Source organism: Tamandua tetradactyla, chromosome X, assembly GCF_023851605.1.
Source record: "Tamandua tetradactyla isolate mTamTet1 chromosome X, mTamTet1.pri, whole genome shotgun sequence".
Classification (NCBI taxonomy): domain Eukaryota; kingdom Metazoa; phylum Chordata; class Mammalia; order Pilosa; family Myrmecophagidae; genus Tamandua; species Tamandua tetradactyla.
Window position 1 is genome coordinate 156,040,924 of NC_135353.1, and position 21,740 is coordinate 156,062,663.

The 21,740-nt window shown below is 36.6% G+C and overlaps 1 protein-coding gene across 1 annotated transcript in view; it reads right to left on the reverse strand.

The window, feature by feature from the left end:
• The window catches only part of PPEF1 (protein phosphatase with EF-hand domain 1), a 128,237-nt gene that overhangs the window by 72,382 nt on the left and 34,115 nt on the right, over positions 1-21,740 (reverse strand). The window contains exons 6-7 of the mRNA XM_077144981.1: positions 18,735-18,862; positions 16,109-16,169 (exon numbers count right to left, since the gene is read on the reverse strand). Coding sequence (XP_077001096.1) covers positions 16,109-16,169; positions 18,735-18,862 — 189 coding nt within the window. The remainder of the gene's footprint in view (positions 1-16,108; positions 16,170-18,734; positions 18,863-21,740) is intronic.

Here is a 21,740-nt window from a genome sequence, read left to right on the forward strand (position 1 = left end):
CAGGAGGAATAACTGATTTTGAGAACAGTACAGGCATTCAGATGAATCATCATTATCCCTCCTGGATCTATATTTTACCAAAGCAGTGACTCCACAATCAGAGGGGAGGAGAGGGAGGAATACAGGGAAAACCCATCAACCAAGATAGTTTGATGCTCTGCAGTTCTAACTCTAAATTGTTTGCCCACTCTTCCATCTCACATTTTTACAAATAGGGCTAAAAACATAACAATATATTATTTGGGTTTAACATCTGCTGCTTTTTAGGATCTACAGAAAATCAAACTGCAACCATCATCTCATTTTTCCTATTAAACACAGAGGATTTTATTCTATTCACATAAAAACAAATTTTCTGACATGATTTTCTTTTTTTCTTGGTAAAAAAGCAGTTAAAGTCACATGACAAACCATAGGTAGAAATAGCCACAAGGCCTCTCTCTGAAAGAGGCATTTCTATATAACAGATTGCCTGCGTTGCCTATTTCAGTAGTTGCTGGGACCCAGGGTTCCTTCTTGCTAGGTTTCCCATGAAACAGTCAGCCTAAGAATAGAAACTCAGCCAATTCAAGTGGAGAAAGATATTGGGGAATGAATAACGTCCCTCACAAAAGGCATGCCCAAGTCCCAACCCCTGGTCCTGTGGGTGTGAACGCATTTGTAAATAGGAACTTTGAAGATGTTATTATGCAAGGTGTGCCCAAACTGAATGGGGTGGGCCTTAATCCAACACGGCCCAAACTTTTAACCACTACATTTTCACTACATATTAAAATATAATCATGTTATATAATATATATAGTATTATTTACATACTTATAACTGATTTATTAAGCAATCCGAACTCTGTGAAGTTTAAACAAGAAATCATGTTATTCAATTTTCCCAATCATTGCCTACCCCCATGACCTGTCAACTCTCCCTTCCCATTGGTTAACTGACATATCAAGCCAAATCCATCCCTTCCAGTTATTAACACTCAGCCTGGTTGTTTAACAATGAAATTTATAAATATTGGGGTTCAATCTGGACCTCCTTTTCATAGATCTGATGGCCCTTATTCCTTTCAAGTTCAGTGATAAATACATGAAAAACACCATTTCCCTAAATCAATTAAACTCAACATGAAATATCAGCCAGCATTAAATCATAGTCTTTCTGCTGGCTTTTAGCCATATAAAAAAAGAATAGCATTGCTCCTCTCACTAATATGTGTCATATATGGAAACAATGAAAAGTTTTAACATCTCTATTGGATGCATTGTCCTTGTGGGCTATACCTATTCTGACTAATCAGAATTTAATGAATGCCAACAATATACGAAGCTTTGTGCAACATGTAATCAAAATTCATCTTTACCTATTTGATTTACAGTTCTGTCAAGATGAACCTAAACTAATTAAATATAACAAAATCTTGAAATATAATGAAATGATACCTTTACAAGTTGTTCTAAAGAAAATACCTACAAAATACCCCCTATACACAACCTTTTCTTTTATCTTGTACAGACTCAAAATCTGGACAGGGAAAACTTTTAAGCCCATAATTCTTTTTTTGTTGCTGTTGTTGTTTTTTTTCTTTTACATGGGCAGGCACCAGGAGTCGAATCCAGGTCTTCTGGCAAGCCCATAATTCTTTTAAAAATATTTCCTGGATCCAGTTCCAAGATGGAGGTTTAGTGAAGTATGGAATTTAGTTCATCCTCCAGAGCAGCTAGTAGATAGCTAGGAACAGTACAGAACAACTGCTGGGACCACATAAGTGACTGGACACACAGCGTACACCAGTCTGGACAAGCTGGACCAGGTGCGATCCCACCCAGAACCCTGAGTCCCTCAAGCCATGGAGGTGGATGCCCCTACCCCACAGGCTGATTCCCAGAAGGGAAAGAAAAGGGACTTTACTAACAGCAAGGGGCAGAGCTCAATCAAGCTCCAATTGTGGAATTAATGAACAAATTCTGACTACTGAAAATAGGCCCCTAGCTCAGATAAACCTCGGATAAAAGCTAAAGGTATTAATTTTTGCCCTGGCACAGAGAGGGCAGGGCTGATTTAAAAAAAGAGGTTTTTTGGATTGGTCAGCACAAAATACTTGAAAAGGTCTGGACCTAAAAAAAAAAAAAAGGGGTGGGGACACATAAGAGCTGGAGATACATAGAGCAACATACCAACTTAAGCTCCTGATTAACAAACCCAAGGGAAGGGGGTCCTTTTCTGAAAAGAATTTGTTTGTTTGCTTGCTTTGTTTCTACTGCTTAACTGCTCATTAGATACAACTGCAAGGCTTCTCAGGCTCAAACTGCCCCAGGCAAGGGCTGAACTAAGTTTATCTGAGAGAGAAAGAGGCTGGTCAGGTGAAAGGAGTTAATTCCCTGGAGGCTGTGCCTTCCCCGGGAGAGGAGTGGGGCCCGGCTCAGGTGGAATCCCTCCCTCAAGGAATTCAGACCCCACGGACTGGAAAACTGAAGCAATTAAAGCCAGTCTACAACTTCTCCTCTGTTTTAGCCATGCCCACAGCAGGGAGAGTCTGCTGAAGTTAAAGGTTCTGCATCACTTTATGCTGGTGGGAACCGCAGGCAGACAAGCATCACATACTGAGCAGGATAGGAAAAACACAGAGTCTAGAGGCTTCATAGGAAAGTCTGTCAACCTGCTGGGTCTCATCCTCAGGGAAAACTGATGCAGGTGACTCTTTCCTCCTAAGAGGAGGCCAGTCTGGTCTGGGAAAATCTGACCAGGGTCTATAATACCTAAGTAGACGCTTTTAAGAAAAAAAGTGGGGGACACCATACAGGCTGGGCAAGAAATGAGAAAAAAAGAACTGAAAAATTCTGATCCGTTAAACAAAACCTATGCTAGAGGTCTAGAATAAGCTGAACTAAATGTGAAAGAACAGATAGAGAACAAAACCATGCAGCAAGAAAATCCCAGGTAAAGGAGTGAAAACAATCTCCAGAGTAAATTAATTACGGAAATCAAATGCCTAGATGCCAGCAAAAAATAAGGAGTCATACTAGGAAAATTGAGGGAGGATATAATGAAGGCAATGGGTGAACAAAAAGAAGAAATCAAAGTCTGAAAAAACAAATCACAGAACTTATGGGAATGAAAGGCACAGTAGAAGAGATGAAAAAAATGGAAACCTACAATGTTAGATTTCAAGAGGCAGAAGAAAGGATTAGTGAACTGGAGGACAGGACATCTGAAATCTCACAAGCAAAAGAAAATATAGGGAAAAGATTGGAAAAATACGAGCAGGTATTCAGGGAATTGAATGACAACATGAAGTGCACAAATATACATGTTGTGGGTGTCCCCAAAGGAGAAGAGAAGTTGGAAATCAATAGGAGAATAAAGACTAATGGAGGAAATTATCACTGAAAATTTCCCAACTCTTATGAAAGACTTAAATTAAAGATCCAAGAAGTGCAGCATACCCCAAACAGAATATATCCAAATAGACATACTCCAAGACACTAATCAGAATGTCAGATGTCAAAGAGAAAGAGAGAATTTTGAAAGCAGCAAGAGAAAAAGCAATCCATCACATACAAGGGAAGTTCAATAAGACTATGTGTAGATTTCACAGCAGAAATCAAGGAGGTGAGAAGATAGTGATATGATATAATTAAGATTCTAAAAGAGAAAAATTGCTAACCAAGAATTCTATATCCAGCAAAATTGTCCTTCAAAAATGAGGGGGAAATTAAAATATTTTCAGACAAAAAATCACTGAGAGAATTTGTGATCAAGAGACTGGTTCAGCAAGAAATACTAAAGGGAGATCTAGAGGCAGATAGGAAAAGACAGGAGAGAGAGATCTGGAGAACAGTGTAGAAATGAAGACTAACAGTAAAGGTAAAAAGAGAAAAAAATAGATATGACATATAAAATCCAAAAGGAAAAATAGTAGAAGAAAGTGCTTCCATTAAATTAATAACACTAAATGTTAATGGTTAAACTCCCCAGTCAAAAAACATAGACTGGCAGAATGGATTAAAAGACAAGGACCCATCTATATGCTGTCTATAGGAGATGCATTTCAGACCCAAGGACAAACATAGGTTAAAAGTGAAAGGTTGTGGAAAGATATTTCATGCAAACAACAATCAGAAAAGAGCATGAGTAGCTATACTAATATTCAACAAATTAGACTTCAAATATAAAACAATTAAAAGAGACAAAGAAGGACACTATGTATTAATAAAAGGAACAATTCAACAAGAAGACATAACTCATAAATATTTATGCACTGAGCCAGGGTGCTCCAAAATACATGAGGTAAACACTGAAAAGAGAAATTGACACCTCTACCATAATAGTTGGAGACTTCAATCCCCCACTTTCATCAATGGATAGAACATCTAGACAGAGAATCAATAAAGAAACAGAGAATTTGAATAATACAATAAATGAACTAGAGTTAACAGATATTTATAGAACATTACACCCCACAACAGCAGGATACACCTTTTTCTGAAGTGCTCATGTATCATTCTCAAGGACAGACCATATGCTGGGTCACAAAGCAAGTCTCAATAAATTTTAAAAGATCAAAATCATACAAAATACTTTCTTAGATCACAAAATAATGAAGTTGGAAATCAATAACAGGCAGAGGGCCAGAAAATTCACAAACATATGGAGGCTCAACAACACACACTTAAATAACCAGTGGGTAAAAGAAAAAATTACAAGAGAAATCAGTAAATAACTCGAGGAAAATGAAAACGAAAACACAACATATCTAAATTTATGGGATGCAGCAAAGGCAGTGCTAAGAAAGAAATGTATTGCCCTAAATACCTATATCAAAAAAGAAGAAAGAGCAAAAATCGAGGAATTAACTGTTCACTTGGAAGAACTAGAGAAAGAACAGCAAACTAACCGCAAAGCAAGCAAAAGGAAAGAAATAATGAAGATTAGAGCTGAAATAAATGAAATTGAGAACATGAAAACAAGCAAGAAAATCAACAAAACCAGAAGTTGGTTCTTTGAGAAAACCAATAAAATTGATGGACCTTTAGCAAAGTTGACAAAAAGAAAAAGAGAGAGGATGCAAATACACAAAATCAGAAATAGAAGAGGAGACATAACCACTGACCCTGCAGAAATAAAGGAGGTAATAAGAGGATACTATGAACAACTTTATGCTAATAAACTAGACAACATAGATGAAATGGACAACTTCCTAGAAGGGCATGAACAAACAACCTTGACTCAAGAAGATATAGACGACCTCAACAAACCAATCATGAGTAAAGAAATTGAATCAGTCATTAAAAAGCTTCCAAAAAAGGAAAGTCCAGGACCAGATGGCTTCACATGTGAATTCTACCAGGCATTTAAGAAAGAATTAGTACCAATCCTGCTCAAACTCTTCAAAAAAATCGAAGAGGAGGGAATGCTACCTAAGTCATTCTATGAAGCCAACATCACCCTCATACCAAACCCAGACAAAGGAAAGAAAAATACAGACCAATCTCTCTAATGAATGTAGATTAAAAAATCTTCAACAAAATTCTTGCGAATAGAATCCAGCAGGACATTAAAAGAATTATACACCATGACCAAGTCGAAAACCACATGATCATCTTGATTGATGCAGAAAAGGCATTTGACAATATTCAACATTCTTTCTTGTTGAAAACAATTCAAAGGATAGGAATAGAAGGGAACTTCCTCAACATGATAAAGGGAATATATGAAAAACCCATAGCTAACATCATCCTCAATGGGGAAAGACTAAAGCTTTCCCCCTAAGATCAGGAACAAGACAAGGATGTCCACTGTCAACACTGTTATTCAACATTGTGAAAGAAGTACTAGCCAGAGCAATTAGACAAGAAAAAGAACTACAAAGCATCAAAATTGGAAAGGAAGAAGTAAAACTCTCACTGTTTGCAGATGATATGATACTATATGTCAAAAACCCCAAAAAATCCACAGAAAAACTACTAGAGCTAATAAATGAGTACAGCAAAGTGGCAGGTTACAAAATCAACACTCAAAAATCTTTAGTGTTTCTATACACTAGAAATGAGCAATCTGAGAGGGCAATCAAGAAAAAAAATTCCATTTACAATTGCAACCAAAAGAATAAAATACTTAGGAATAAATTTAACTAAGGATATAAAAGACCTATGCAAATAAAACTACAAGAATTGCTAAAAGAAATCACAGAAGACCTAAATAAATGGAAGGGCATACCATGTTCATGGATTGGAAGACTAAATATAGTTAAGATGTCAATTCTACCTAAACTGACTTATAGATTCAATGTAATACCAATTAAAATCCCAAAAACTTACTTTGCAGAAATAGAAAACCAATAACCAAATTTATCTGGAAGGGCAGGGTGCCCCAAATAGCTAAAAATACCTTGAGGAAGAAAAATGAAGTCAGAGGTCTCACACTACCTGACTTTAAGGTGTTTTATGAAGCTACAATGGTCAAAACAGCATGGTACTGGCATAAAGATAGATATGCTGACCAATGGAATCGGTAGAGTGTTCAGATATAGACCCTCTCATCTATGGACAATTGATCTTTGATAAGGCATTCAAGCCAACTCACCTGGGACAGAACAGTCTCTTCAATAAATAGTGCTTGGAGAACTGGATATCCACATGCAAAAGAATGAAAGAGAATCCATATCTCACACCCTATACAAAAATTAACTCAAAATGGATCAAAGACCTAAACATAAGAGCTAAGACCATAAAACTTTTAGAAGCAATTGTAGGGAAATATCTTTAAAAACTTGTAATAGGAGGTAGTTTCCTAGCTCTTACACCCAAAGCATGAGCATTGAAGAAAGAAATAGATAAATGGGATCTCCTCAAAATTAAACACTTTTGTGCATCAAATAACTTTGACAAGAAAGTAAAAAGGCAGCCTACACAATGGGAAACAATATTTGGAAATGACATTATCAGATAAGGGTCTAGTATCCAGAATATATAAAGAGATTGTTCAACTCAACAACAAAAAGACAAACAACCCAATTACAAAGTGGGCAAAAGACATGAAAAGACACTTCTCAGAAGAGGAAATACAAATGGCTAAAAGGCACATGAAAAGATGCTCAACTTCCCTGGCTATCAGGGAAATCCAAATCAAAACCACAATGAGATATCATCTCACACCCACCAGAATGGCCATTATCAATAAACAGAAAACGACAAGCGCTGGAGAGTATGTGGAGAAAGAGGCACACTTATGTACTGTTGGTGGGAATGTAAAATGGTACAACCACTGTGGAAGGCAGTTTGGCAGTTCCTCAGGAAACTAAGTATAGAATTGCCATATGATCCAGCAATACCATTGCTAGGTATCTATTCAGAGGACATGAGGGCAAAGACACAAACGGATGTTTGGATGGCACACCAATGTTTATAGCAGCATTATTTACAACTGCCAAGAGATGGAAACAGCCCAAATGTCCATCAACAGATGTGTGACTAAACAAGCTGTGGTATATACATACGATGGAATATCATGCAACTGTAAGACAGAATAAAGTTATGAAGCATGTAACAACATGGATGGACTTTAAGGACATTATGCTGAGTGAGATTAGCCAGAAACAAAAGGACAAATACTGTATGTTCTCACTGATATGAACTAACATTAATGAGTGAACTTGGATAATTTCGGTTACGAACAGAGGTCATAAGGAAATAGAAATAGGGTAGATAATGGGTAACTGGAACTGAAGGGATACAGATTGTGCAATGGGACTGACTGTAAAAATTCAGAAATGGATAGCACAGTACTACCTAACTGTAATACAATAATATTAGAACACTGAATGAAGCTGAATGTGAGAATGATAGAAGGAGGAGGCCTGGGGACACAAACGAAATCAGAAGGAAAGATATATGATAAAGACTGTGATGGTATAATCTAGGAATGCCTAGAGTACATGATGATAGTGACTAAATGTACAAACTTAAAAATGTTTTGCATGAGGAAGAACAAAGGAATGTCAATAACGCAGGGTGTTGAAAATAGATGGTAATTAGTATGTTAAAACTTTAACTTATGTGTGAGACTAAAGAAAAAAATATTTGGTACAAAATTTATAATTTGACTAGTGCATTTCCTAATATAACTTATGTGGACAGCTTAAATGAATACCATAAGTACATGGAACCTTGAGTAGGGCATGAAATTTTGTAGGTTTGTCCAGAGTGATGCCTTGATAAATTCTAGAAGTATTTGAACAGTGAATAAAAAAGTATCTGCAAAGTCCCCCTGGGGGAATGGTGAGAAAGGGGAAAAATTCAACTTCCCCAAGTGGAGAATTCTTGATATTCTCACAAGCAGTGGGGACAACCAAAGCAACAGGCTGAGCCCCGAATCTTGGGCTTTGTTCATATGAAACTTAACCCGCAAAGGATAGGCTAAGCCTACTTAAAATTAGGACTAAGAGTCACCCCTAAGAGAACCTCTTTTGTTGCTCAGATGTGGCCTCTCACTCTCAGCCAACACGACAAGGAAACTCACTGCCCTCCCCCTTTCTACGTGGGACATGACTCCCAGGGGTGTAGACCTTCCTGGCAACATGGGACAGAAACTCTAGAATGAACTGGGACTCACCATCAAGGGACTGAGAAAATCTTTTAGACCAAAAGGGGGAAGAGTGAAATGAGACAAAATAAAGCATCAATGGCTGAGAGATTCCAAACAGAGCCAAGAGCTTATCCTGGAGGTTATTCTTATGCATTATACAGATATCACCTTTTTAGTTAAGGTGTAATGGAGAGGCTGGAGGGAACTGCCTGAAAATGTAGAGCTGTGTTTCTGTAGCCATGTTTCTTGAAGATGATTGTATAATGATATAGCTTTCACAATGTGACTGTGTGACTGTGAAAACCTTGTCTCTGATGTTCCTTTTATCTACCTTATTGATAGACAAGTAAAACATATGGATTAAAGATAAATAAATAATAGGGGGGACAAATGTTAAAATAAATTTAGTAGATTGAAATGCTGGTGATGGGGGAGGGGGAGGGGGAGGGGGTATGGTGTGTACAGATTTTTTTCTTTTTTCTTTTTACTTCTTTTTCTGGATTGATGCAAATATTCTGAGAGGTGATCGTGGTGATGAATATACAACTATGTGATGATATTGTGAGTTATTGTTTATATATCAAGAATGGAATGATCACAGGGTAAGAATGTTCATGTTTGTATGTTGTTATGTTTAAAAAAAAAGAACAGTGATATGTTGGTTCATTGTTTATAATAAAAATATTTTTTAAAAAACCCTCAGTGCCAGGCACAATTTAGGTGGTTAATGAATAACAGATGATGAGGACATCATTATTGTCATCATCATCATCACTTAACCTATAATAGCAAAATAAAACTGGATAAAACTAAAAAGAAAAGAAAAAACATTTTCTGCCTCTGCCACCCACATACCATGTTGAAACCAAGCTCCAGATATGCTTGAAAAAGAAAAGTACCAAATAAAACACATATATATAATTATTTCATCTCTTAATTATGAATCTGGATCTAAACCATTTGTATCCATATAACAAACTCAATAGATGCTAAAATGACATTTCATAAAATTCAACATCTGTTCCTGATTTTTAAAAAACTCATAAAACTAGTAATGAAAGACTACTTACTAAACATGAAAATATTTGAAATCAACACTAATGGTTTTTCCATTAAATCATAAATAAAACAAGGATACCCACTTTCACTATTTCATTTTAACATTGTTCTGGCATCTCTATCCAAAGCAATAAGACATGAAGCTGAAATAAGAGCGGTAACTATTGGATAGAAAGATATAAAAATAAAGTTACTAGTGGCCAATGTGCTTAAATATCTACACTCAAGATAAATCAACTGAAAAACGCCCAGAATTGGCAAGAGAATTAAATATAATGTGGAGATTAATCATACCGGTTTGAATCACAGCTTCACCATGGATGAAATGAATAGCCTTGGTAGGCTACTCTCTAAGCCTCAGTACCCTCACTTACAAAAAAGGGATAATAATAATAATACTAAAAGACTAAGTGAAAATGATGTATTTAAAGCACTTAAACATATGGCACATGGTACATTGAACAAATATCAGCAATAATAATGATTTTATTATTATTATTATTATTCAATAGTAGTACAATATAGGATAAATAGATATAAATCAAAAGCTTTGCTAAATACCACCAAAATCAGTGGGAAGATACAATAGAAAAATAGCCTATTCACCATATCAACAAAAAATATAAAATACCTGCTTCTGCCAAGTATTTTTGGCTGATCTGGGAGGCAGAAAGAATAGTCAAAACAACATTTCCACAATCTCTATCCTACTTTTGCCACCATCTGTTTAAGCCTAGTGCTATGTATAGCAGCTTTGGTTTTCCATCTGTGGGAGGAGGCTGATGTTAAAAACAGATTGGGGAATGCACATGTGAAGTCTCCATACCCCATCAAGTCCTATGAACTGGTTTTGAGCTCTTAAAGGAGCAGGGAAGGGAAATAAACTGGCATAATTGATTTTCACAAAAGAGTGGTAATATTCTAAAGATAAGAAGAACTGCTTCCTCTGGAACACTCAAAGAGTCCCAAGACATTCTATCTTTCATAGTGAAAACCCTTGATCTGGCACTGATATCTGGAAGTGTTAAATGGCCTTCTGGATCCTAAAAACTATCCTGAGCACTTCATTTAAACAGGCCTAGATGGAGCAAGACTCCTCCCCTCCAAAGAGGAAAACTCCTGACCATCACAATTCAATCTAAAACAATGATCTGTAAAACTCTTTTTCTGCTACACTGTAATAATTAAATCAGCATGATTCTAGGACTCTGTAACAGAGAGATAAGTATAAGAGAATAGTCACCCAGAAACAGACCCTATTAAACACTTTTAAACAAATATATTATGAGGGAGTCATTAAAAATCAGTAGAGAAAGGACATATTATCAAATAAACAGTGCAAGAAAAATTGGTCAACTACTTGGAAATTTTCTTTGCTGTTGTGTTTTTTAATTATTCTCAACCACTATGCTTTAAAAATTCATTTTGCAGTTTAAAATACAGAAAGCAAAATTTACAAAATGTTAACATTTTAAAAGTCAAACTATTAAACAGTAGAAATACAGGCATAGTGACCCACATTTTAAATATTTTAGACCTTCTAAGTTTAAAAGCAGTGGAAGAATTCAGAAAGAAAAAGATGTTTACACTTGAAAAGAAAGATATTTTAAATAATTAATGGATGAAAAGTTTCTAAATTTGATGAAAAGCATCAACTTAGATATCCAAGAAGCTCAGCAAACCCCAAGCAGGATAAGTGAAAATAAAACTTCACCTAGGCACATTATGGTCAAAATTCTATTTTCCAATGCTGCTTAGGCTCATTTGTTTCTTCCCCTCCTCCTTTGAGTGTATGATGGTTTGAAGCTGTGTACCCCCCAGAAGATCATGTTTCTAAAGTTAATCCATTCCTATGGGTATAAGCCTATTATGAGTGGGACCTTTTGATTAGGTTATTTCAGTTGAGGCATGCCCCAGGTAGGTCTTAAACCCCTTACTGGAGTCCTATATAAGAGGATGAAATTCAGAGAGAAATACACAAAAGCTCAAAAAGAAAGCCACACTGAGAAAGTTCAAAGAGTCAAAAGGCTACTCTGGAGGTCTCTCTTATGCAAGCTTCAGTTAGACATTGCTACTATCATAACCTGCCAACCCCCAGCCAAAACCACTCCTACCAATCCTAAAGAATACCTAGGGCATTATATAGGATTCTACAAAGGTTCCATGCACTAGGGTAACTTTCCAGAAACCTACAATCTCCAGATGAAGCTTATGCAAGCTTCAGTTAGACATTGCTACTATCATAACTTGCCAAACCCCAACCAAAACCACTCCTGCCAATCCTAAAGAATACCTAGGGCATTATATAGGATTCTACAAAGGTTCCATGCACTAGGGTAACTTTCCAGAAGCCTACAATCTACAGATCTCCAGATGGTCCTACAAGGACCAGATAAGTCCTGAAATGCAGAAGGGCCAGGCTCTCCAGAACATCGACTAGCTCCATTCCCCTATCCCATATTATCGAAAGCTCCTTCCAACATGAAAAAGTTAGAATGGGAATAGCCCAAATACCCCTAAAGAGTGGGAGAAAGACCAAAGCTGATGGTGGAGTTCTACAGAGAAGGTAGGGTTTAACAAATGAGTATGAGTGCTGAATCATTATATTGATATTTCTTTTAGTCTCCAGTATCTTAGACCAGCTAGAAGTAAAAACCTACAATTGTTGAATTGTAACCCATATCAAACTCTGAAATTTCTTCTACAATTGTTGAAATGTGCTTTGAAATGTATTACTTTTTTGTATATGTTATTTTTCACAAAAAAGAAAAAAGTCTATTGTGACAATAAATGCACAGCTATATGACGATATTGTGAACCATTGACTGTACACTTTGGATGATTACATGGTATGTGAATATATAATATATATCAATGAAAAAACATTTTTAATCAGGTTCTATAAATAAAGACAGAAAAAATGAAGAAAGAAAGCCACAGATGGAACAGCCAGAAACCAAAAGCAAAGAAATCCAGGAGAGAATGGAGACCAGCAGATGCCTCTATGTGCCTTGCCATGTGACTCCTCTGAGTCCAAGATTGCTAGTAGCTGGCCTTTGGGGAGAAGGCATTGCCTATTGATACCTTGATTTGGACATTTTCATGGCCTCAGAACTGTAAGCCTGTAAGTCAATAAATCCTCACTGTAAAAGCCAATCCATTCTATGGTATCTGCATTTTGACAATGTTAGCCATACTAGAACCAGGTGGTTATGTTATTCATTTGTAATATAATTAGGTTCATTTGTCATAGTTCGTATTTCACTTTGGGATTACGCATAGACACACCTCCAGTTTTTTTTTATTTTAACTTTTTTAATTGTGTAATAAATAACATATACACAAAGGAAAAAAAGAAAAAAGCAATAATTTTCGGAGCACTCTTCAACAAGTAGTTACAGGACAAATCCCAGAGTTTGCCATGGGTTACCATACCATCCTCTCAGACTTTTCCTTCTAGCTGCTCCAGAATATACATACCTCCTGTTTTTAATTAATTATTTTTTAGGGATGTGAAACATTATCATGGTTCTAAGAATCAGAACTATACAAAAAAGTATACTGGGAGAAGTGTCACTTCTCCTTCATCCCTTCTACCCAATCCTCATTCTCCCATTCTATCTACACTGTTCCTATCTATTCCCTGTGGGTAAACAATGTCATTAGTTTCTGGCTTATCCTTCCTTACTTATTTTTGCACAAATGAGCAGATATATGTGAATTTTCTCATATCAGGTAAAGAGTTTTTAAACAAGATATAGATAACACTAACCATAAAGGAAAAAATTATACTATATTAAAATTAAATTTGTGTTCGTCAAGAGACACCATTTAAAGATTGGGGGTGGGGGCAAAGATTAGGAGAAGATATTTGCAATACATTTATCTAACAAAACTAATATTTAGAATATGTACAGAACTCCTAGAAATTGATAAGAAAAAGGCAGATAACCTAACAGAGAAATGGGCAAAAGACCTGAACAGGCACTTCACCAAATGGGATATTCATGTGACTGATAAACATATGAAAAGGTGAGCATCATCATTGTTCATCAGGGAAATGTAAAGTAAGCAAAAATGTGATACTACTACATACCTGCAAGAATGGCTAATGTGAAAAAGATAGACAATTCCAAGTGTTGGTAAATATATGGAACAATTGGTACTTATATACGTATTGGAGTGTAACTTGGTACAACCATTTGGTAAAACCGTTTGCCAGTTTGTTTAATAAAGCTGTATATATGCACACTCTATAATCTAGAAATTCCATTCCTGGATTATAATATATCTTTATAATAATGGCCCCCAATGAATCATGCCTTCCTGTGCCCACATCCCTTTACAATGTAATGCTACCATTTCTCCCATCAAGATGTGGATCTTTCTTAGCCCCTTTTGAATCTGCCGCTGACCTTGTGACTTGACCAATAGAGTATGGTAGAACAGATTTTGTGTAAGTTCCAAAGCATAGGTCTTAAGAGGTTTTCAGTTTCTGCCTTTGCCCTCTTGGGACCCACCCACCATGTAAAGAAATCCAGAATTTTCTGTTGGAAAGAGAGGCTACATGAAAAGAACAGAGGTGTCCAAGTTAATAGACACTAAAGTCCTAGACATGTGAGGAAAACCATTTGAACCTTTCTGCCCAGCCCATTTAGATGAGTGAGCCCAAGCGACACCACATGGGGCAGAGACAAGCCATCCCTAATAAGCCCTATTCAAATTCCCAACCCAAAGAATCACACACAATAAAATGATTATTGTTTTTAAGTCATTAAATTTTGGGGTAGTTTGTCATGCAGCATTAGATAACTGAAAATGAGTATGTAGTAAAAGAAATTAAAATACATGTTTACTGAAAGGGATATGTACAAGAATGTGCATAACAGCACTATTTAAACTGCCAAAACTGGAAGCAACTCAGATGTCCATAAACAATAGAAAAAATTATGATATATTCATAAAATGAAATATTATTCAGCAATAAGAATGACCAAATTACATCAACATGGATGACTCTCATAAATAGAATGCTGAGCAAAAGATGCCAGACTCAAAAGAGTATACACTGTATGTTTCTACTTATATAAATAAGTTCAAAAACAAGCAAAACTTATCTAGGATGTAAAAGTCAGGAAAGTAGTTACTGATGGGGTGGGTACTGGGTAGTAACTCAAAGAGTGCAGGAAAGGGGCTTCTGTGGCTCTGATAACATCTTATTTCTTGCTCTGGGTGCAGGTTACATGGGTTTGTTTATTTTGAGAAAATTTGTCATACACTTGGATTTATGTGCTTTTCTTATGTTATATCTCAAGAAAAAGTTTACATAAGATTAAACCATTGTCCCCTTCTTTGATAAACATTTTCTTATATTTTAAATCCCTGTAGAATTTTTTTTAATTCAGATTTTTAAAAAACACAGAGTCTGAGTAAATAGCTCTGGACTGGAACCCACCATCTGTAGCTATCAAACTCCAAAAGCGATTCTGCTGCACAACCTGGATTAAAATATTAGGGCATTAGTAGAAAGAGTGCTGTTTCATTTCATCATTATTATATTTCCTCACAAAAATATTTTTACCAAAGAACATGAAGCATAAACAACTGTCTTCAGATTGCAATTATTCAAAAGAAAGAAAATGGCAAAGTACCCACTTCCACCCACTCCCCAGGTTTGGCTATTCCAGCACTCAGAAAGCTTCTACAGATCATTAAAGGATTTAATCAGTTTCATACATATGCACTTAGCTCAAATCATGCCATTAAAATATCATTCTTTCATCACTTTGAAGAGAGTTTATCAGATTATTTAATGTATACTTTTAGATGCTATACACAATTTAATTAGAGCAACCTTGGAGATAAAAACAGGCAAATCTTCATTTGCTGGAGAAATACATGCCCTGTGAATAATTATAAATTTAAAGTCATTGTTGAACCATACCTATATTACCTGTCTCTACTTCAGAATGGCAAAGTATATACATATGTGTGTTTATGTATGTTAGTGTGTGTGTGTGCAAAAAACACAAACCTGATGGAGCCAATTGTGTTTAATCCATCACTCCCCACCCCACTCCAGATGTGCTGCATGAAATAGTCAAGATATTTCGAGCTCTCAGCCTACAAGTTCTTGTGTATGAAAAGTAATATTCTCTTTACTAAGCTACTGTTGCACATCAATAAATTGTGGTTCAGAGAAGGTATTCAACAAATAAATGTTGAATGAAATCTAATTCAGTTTTCTGAAAAGTGAAAACATTAAATGGCCAGTTTAGTTCACACCATTCAGAGAGGGAAAAAAGCCAGTTGAATTGATTTCTAGTTGTTTGGCATCATATAGACAAAACAAGTGGGCACCTTTTACATTTCTTAATGTTCTTCCATCTTCAGAATTTACATCCCTTGATGAAGATAAGTCAATATTTAATGTCTATTTTTCAAAAGACTAAATCTTTGCACTTACCTGGATCTTCCTTACGTACAGATGTATAGTTGGCCAACATGAAGGAAAAAAAGTTGGATAGCTGAACAAAATAAAAATACATTAATCAATTAATGAACCACAAATAGCTACTGTGGCAAATGCTGGTTGGTGCCCCACGCGAGTCCCCTTTACTAGCCTGGCACACTCATCTTCTACCTTTACTGTCATCCGGAGGATTGCCCTTAGCAGACGGGAGACACTGTACCTAGAGTTCCTTGAGATATTATATATCCACCCTCCTGGGGGGCTGCCCATAGACAATGACTGGCTGAAGCAAGGATATAACAGCCCAGCCTCCCCCTTGCTTCCGGGTGGGACAAACTCTATGATACATTTTACACTTTAGTCACAATGGGATCAGGCTGAGGTCAGACTTCTCTAGAAGGTTAGATTCTTCCTCTGGCCTATCTTGCTTTCCTCATTCCCTTATTAGGTTTTTCCTGAGAATACTCCATCAAAAAATCACTTTTACTAGAATCTGTCTCAGACGCTGCTTCTAAGGAAACCCAACTTAAGACAGCTACTAAATTTTGTTCATTATGATTTCTTCTTTTTCGCAATAAGATTGAGTTAAAGATTACTGTTAAATGTCAAATATACTTAGGAAATAAAAGAAATGGAAGGTGGTTAATGTGGAAATGCACCACCATTCTAACCATCATGTTGCCTCTATGCCTAATAATTATCTGTAAAAACCTGCATTTATAAAGCACAAATAATTTCTTCTCCCATCCCAGCCTCCTAGGAAGAGTGAATACTAAGGCACTTTATCAACCAACTGAGGGGAGAGGGTCTTTCCATACAAATATCTAAATGTATGATTTTAATGCTGTTGATGTATTTGTCAATTAAGAGTCAATAGAAACCACAATGAGATACCACTTCACACCCACTAGGATAGCTATATTAAAAAGACAGATAATAACATGTGTTAGTAAGGATATGGAAAAATTGGAATCCTCATGCACTGCTGGTGGAATAGAAAGTGGTGCAGCTGCTTGGAAAACAGTTTGGTGGTTCCTCAAAAAGTTAGCAAAAATTTACCATATGGTGGTATATGGGTATATACTCTCCTGGGTATACACCCAAGAGAACTGAAAACATATGTCCACACAAAAACTTGTAGGTGAATTTTCATGGCATCATTATTCACAATAGACAAAAAGTAGAAACAACTCAAATGGTCCACTGACTGATGAATAGATACACAAAATGTAATCTATCTATACATTGGAATATTATTCAGCCATAAAATGGAATGAATTACAGATACATGCCACAAGATGAATGAACCTTGAAAATATTATACTAAGTAAAAGAAGCCAGTCATAAAAGACCACACATATTGTATGATTCAATTTATATGAAATATCCAAAAGAGATAAGTCCACAGAAACAAAAAGGAGATTACTGGTTGCCTAGGGCTGGAGAAAAGGGGCATGGGGGAGTAACTGTTAATGAGTATGGGGTTTTGGGGGAATGATAAAAATTTTCTAAAATTGATTCTGATGATAATTACACAGCTCTGAAATATACTGAGAACCAATGAATTGTATACTTTGAATAGGTGAATTGATAGTGTGTGAATTATATCTCAATAAAGCTGTTATAAAAAGAGTCAATAGAAAAGAATGTGCTAATACTGGAATGAATGTATATAAAGTGTATCAGTTTGGGAGCTCACTCTACTTGCATGTTCATTTCTATATTCTACAGTGCTTAAAAGGACAGTTAAGGTCTTGAGCTCCTAATCCGGGCAAAGGAAATATTTAATTGAACCATCCCATATCATTTATATAGGTGCCAAGAATAAATCCAACAATTTCTTGAATTATTTTTAAAGTGTTCTTAAGTATTTTTAAAAAGATTCTAATTTGATGCATAAATATGATTGCTGAAAACTACAAACAATACAGAATAAAAATGAGAAGTTTCTCTTAACACCCACCCACCCACCAAAACCACAACTATCCACAGAAATAACCACTCTAAATAATTTGCTATGTATTTTTTCCCAGACTTGGCCATATATTTCACTTTCTTTCACATACATGGGATAAAACTCTACATATTATTCTAAAAGCTTATTTTTTTCACTAACAAACAACTATATTTGGTCACCTTTTTATTATTGAAAAGTACTTTTTTTCCATCAATGAACGTTAAGGCTAGATTTATACCTCCTTTTTGCAAGCTTTATAAAGGTCTTCCTCACCCATTTATATTTCCTTCTATAACTGGTAGGATTGTTCCCAGGAAATTCTTTCTTTTCTTAACAAAATACTTTTCCTTCATAAAGTAACAAGTTTACTTCCTACTAGAGGCACACACTCAAAAAATAGAATAAGACCATTTTTAATTAACTAATGAAACACCTGGCAGTTTTCTTAAAAATAACTTAAGAACTGAGAAACACTATCCTCTCCCCAAATCAGATTCCCAATAGCTAGTGCCAAAACAGGGTCACTATACCCCCTTTAAAACCTTCCACCAAGGTTTTTCAGCTTAAAATGGATCCAAACTTTCATTCTTGTAATTACAAAGGGTAACAGTGGGGTAAAGGGAAACATTTTACCAAAAGAAGAGACAAGCTTGCAAAACAGACCTCCTTTTGGCCTTGTTCATCTGCATATTCGATGGACTGGAAAATGGTCAGGGCATAACGTTGTCTGACCTTCATGCGAGCGCTGTAACCTCGATACCAGTTCTGGATCATCAGCGCAGCTTTTATCGCTACCGACCCATGGGATATGAAAGAGAAAAGTAGTTACTATGTGGCTATGTGAGAAGTAGGTACATGGGGGAAAAAATCAGTCCACCTGGATTCCTAGGCTCTAAGAATACAAAAACTAAAAATGGTGAGGCTTACCTTTATGTTTTTATTAAAATATCCTCAATTCTCAAATATTCAGAGAATAATGAGGGCATAGCCATTACAAGTACAAATTTTAGAGCAAGACTACCTGAATTTGAATCCCAGGCTCTGCTAATTACTATCTGTGTGACCTTGAGTAAGTTATTAAACCCTCAAGGACTCAGTTTCCTCATTTGTAAAATGGGGATAACAATAGTACCTACCTCTGGCACTACTTTGGCAAGTAAAGTCTATGTATATTCTATGAAGTAGCAATTCCATTCTTCAAAATATACCCCAATGGAAGGAGACATTGTTGGGGATACAGTCATATCTTTATTTGTGGCAATAGGAAGTTTGACACTCCACAGCCTGGGTATCCATTGCTGGGAGAGAGAATGTATAATTTTGGTGGGCGCACACCATGGAGTATTATGGCCCAACTGGAAGCAATAGATTAAATAAACCCATAGCAACACGGATGACTCTTCAAAACATAGGGCTTCAGCTAGAACAGATAGGGAAAAAATGATAACAGTTTATATAAATTAAAAATATATATACACAAAACCACAATATACATTTCATAAGAATACACACAAAGGACATGAAACACAAGAGGTTGGTTATTTATAAAGAGAGGTGATTTAGTATGGAATACCCGGATAGAAGGGAATAAGAAAATTAATTAATTAACATAAGATTAGGTCTTGCACAGACCAATGATGACAACGTCCAATGAATTGAGAAGTATTATTCCCTCCACTTCTGCATCTGAAATTCAACTGCGAAAAGTCAGATGAATAAAGAAACACATCTCCTTCCGTCACAGAGTTACTCTAAGGATGAAATGAGATACTACAGGCAGAGTTTGGCCTGACACTTGGTGCAAAGCACATGCTAAATAAATGGCAACTATAATAATAACTATTGTCTTGCTTGTGTACTATCCAGGCATCTTGTCTCTCCTCTGTAGCTACCAGTCTTTGAACCAGCCTGCAGCTTCACAGTACTGAAAAAAGAGATCAGGTAAGAGATGGTGAGACTTAAAATATCATCTCATATGACTTCCTGAAGTTTTGAAGTGAAGACCAGTCAACACCAGCTGGCTCCTTTTATTTATGCTATCTCTTTTCCCAGTTATTGCATAAAAATTAAGAGATGACTATACTAAGAACAAGCTGAGTTCTGAAAGCAGGAATCCAGCCTCCAGTCCCAGTAACCTTTGGTGTAGTCCTGCTGTGATACACTGAATATACACCAGGACCTAGAAATCTGAGGGTTTATTTTTAAAGTTCCCCTAGGCTCTTAGGTTCCAGAGATGCTCATTTTGTTATTTGGTTTCCAGAAAAACCCAGGAAATAGACAAAAGATCAAGTATCATGATATAGGGGAAAGCCACAGTGAGAAGAAATAGAATGGCTCGTTCAATGTTGAAAAACAAATACTTTGAGTAAAGCAAATACTTGGGAGTACCATGGCTGAAACCCAAAGTGTTCTTATGATAGCAGTATGGTAGCCCATCTGAAAGGCCTGTTCTGTGAGACAGTCACTATCATGACCAACCAATCCTCACCTCAATGGTACTTACTGTCCCAGAGCTATTTACTGAGTACTTACTGAGGACTAGGCAATGTAGTAACTCCCAAAGTCCTCACATTATGAGGCTGGGAGAGACCCAGTAACTTCCTTCAGGTCACTTAACCAGTAAGTGGAAATGGACATCAGAATTTGAACCTAGTTCTGACTGATTCCAGAGTCCAAGCTCTTAACCTCCAGAGAGCTACTGATGTTTTTCTGTGCCTCAGTTTCCTTATCTGTACAACGATGTAGTGGAATAACTAATCCCTAGTCTCTTGTTTAATATTAGCAACATTGATAAACCAAGCTCATTATTATTTCTATAATTACTAATAAAACAAAATAGCTACCACATGTTAAGGGTCTACTACAAGTCCACCCCCCTACCCCAAGTATTTTCATCTCCATGTGACACAAAAGGAAACTTTGGGCTCAGAAAGTCAAGTATCTCACTCAAAGTCACTTACCTAGCATAGACTCAGGTGTTTTGAGTTTGAACTCTGGGTTCCCTCCACTATAGCCAGTTACTTCATTCCCTACTCTATTTGTACTTTTCCTTCCTTTTATAATAATAGCCACCATTTATTGAATGCCTATTATGTACCTGGACTATGCTAGACACTTTGCATATACGACTACTACTACTCCTCCCTGACATGGGGAGAGAGGAGACCTCAGCCTCCTTTTCCCATCTCTGCCTTCCCTCTGCAGAGGCTCCTGCAGTGATCCCCAACTCCTCTTCCCAAGGGAGGAGTTGGTCTTGTGTTTGGTAGGCACGCAATACGTTCACTGGCCTAGAGTTAACCAGTGGGTGTAGATACCTTACCTCAGAAGGTATACATCCATGCTACTTCCTTCTCTTGTTCCATTCCCTTCTATCCTAAAGTCAGTAAACCAAAGCACATCCCCCTTCTGCTCCCTTCTCCCCTCCACCCTGGCGTGGCAATCAGACATTTGTGTCTATACTAGCACTCCCATACAGAAGCCCCTAACACCTGAGCATGAACGCCACTTATTAAACTGTTGCCTCTCAACTCTAATCCCACCCTTCTCTAGTCAGCTCAGTGCAGATCCCATTTCTGCTTTGTTAGCTTCTTCTCTTTGGGCTTTGCCAATAGAGGTGGCAGAGGGGGGCAGTGAGGCTGGAGGAGGAAAAAGGGACGCATTCCTCCTTGC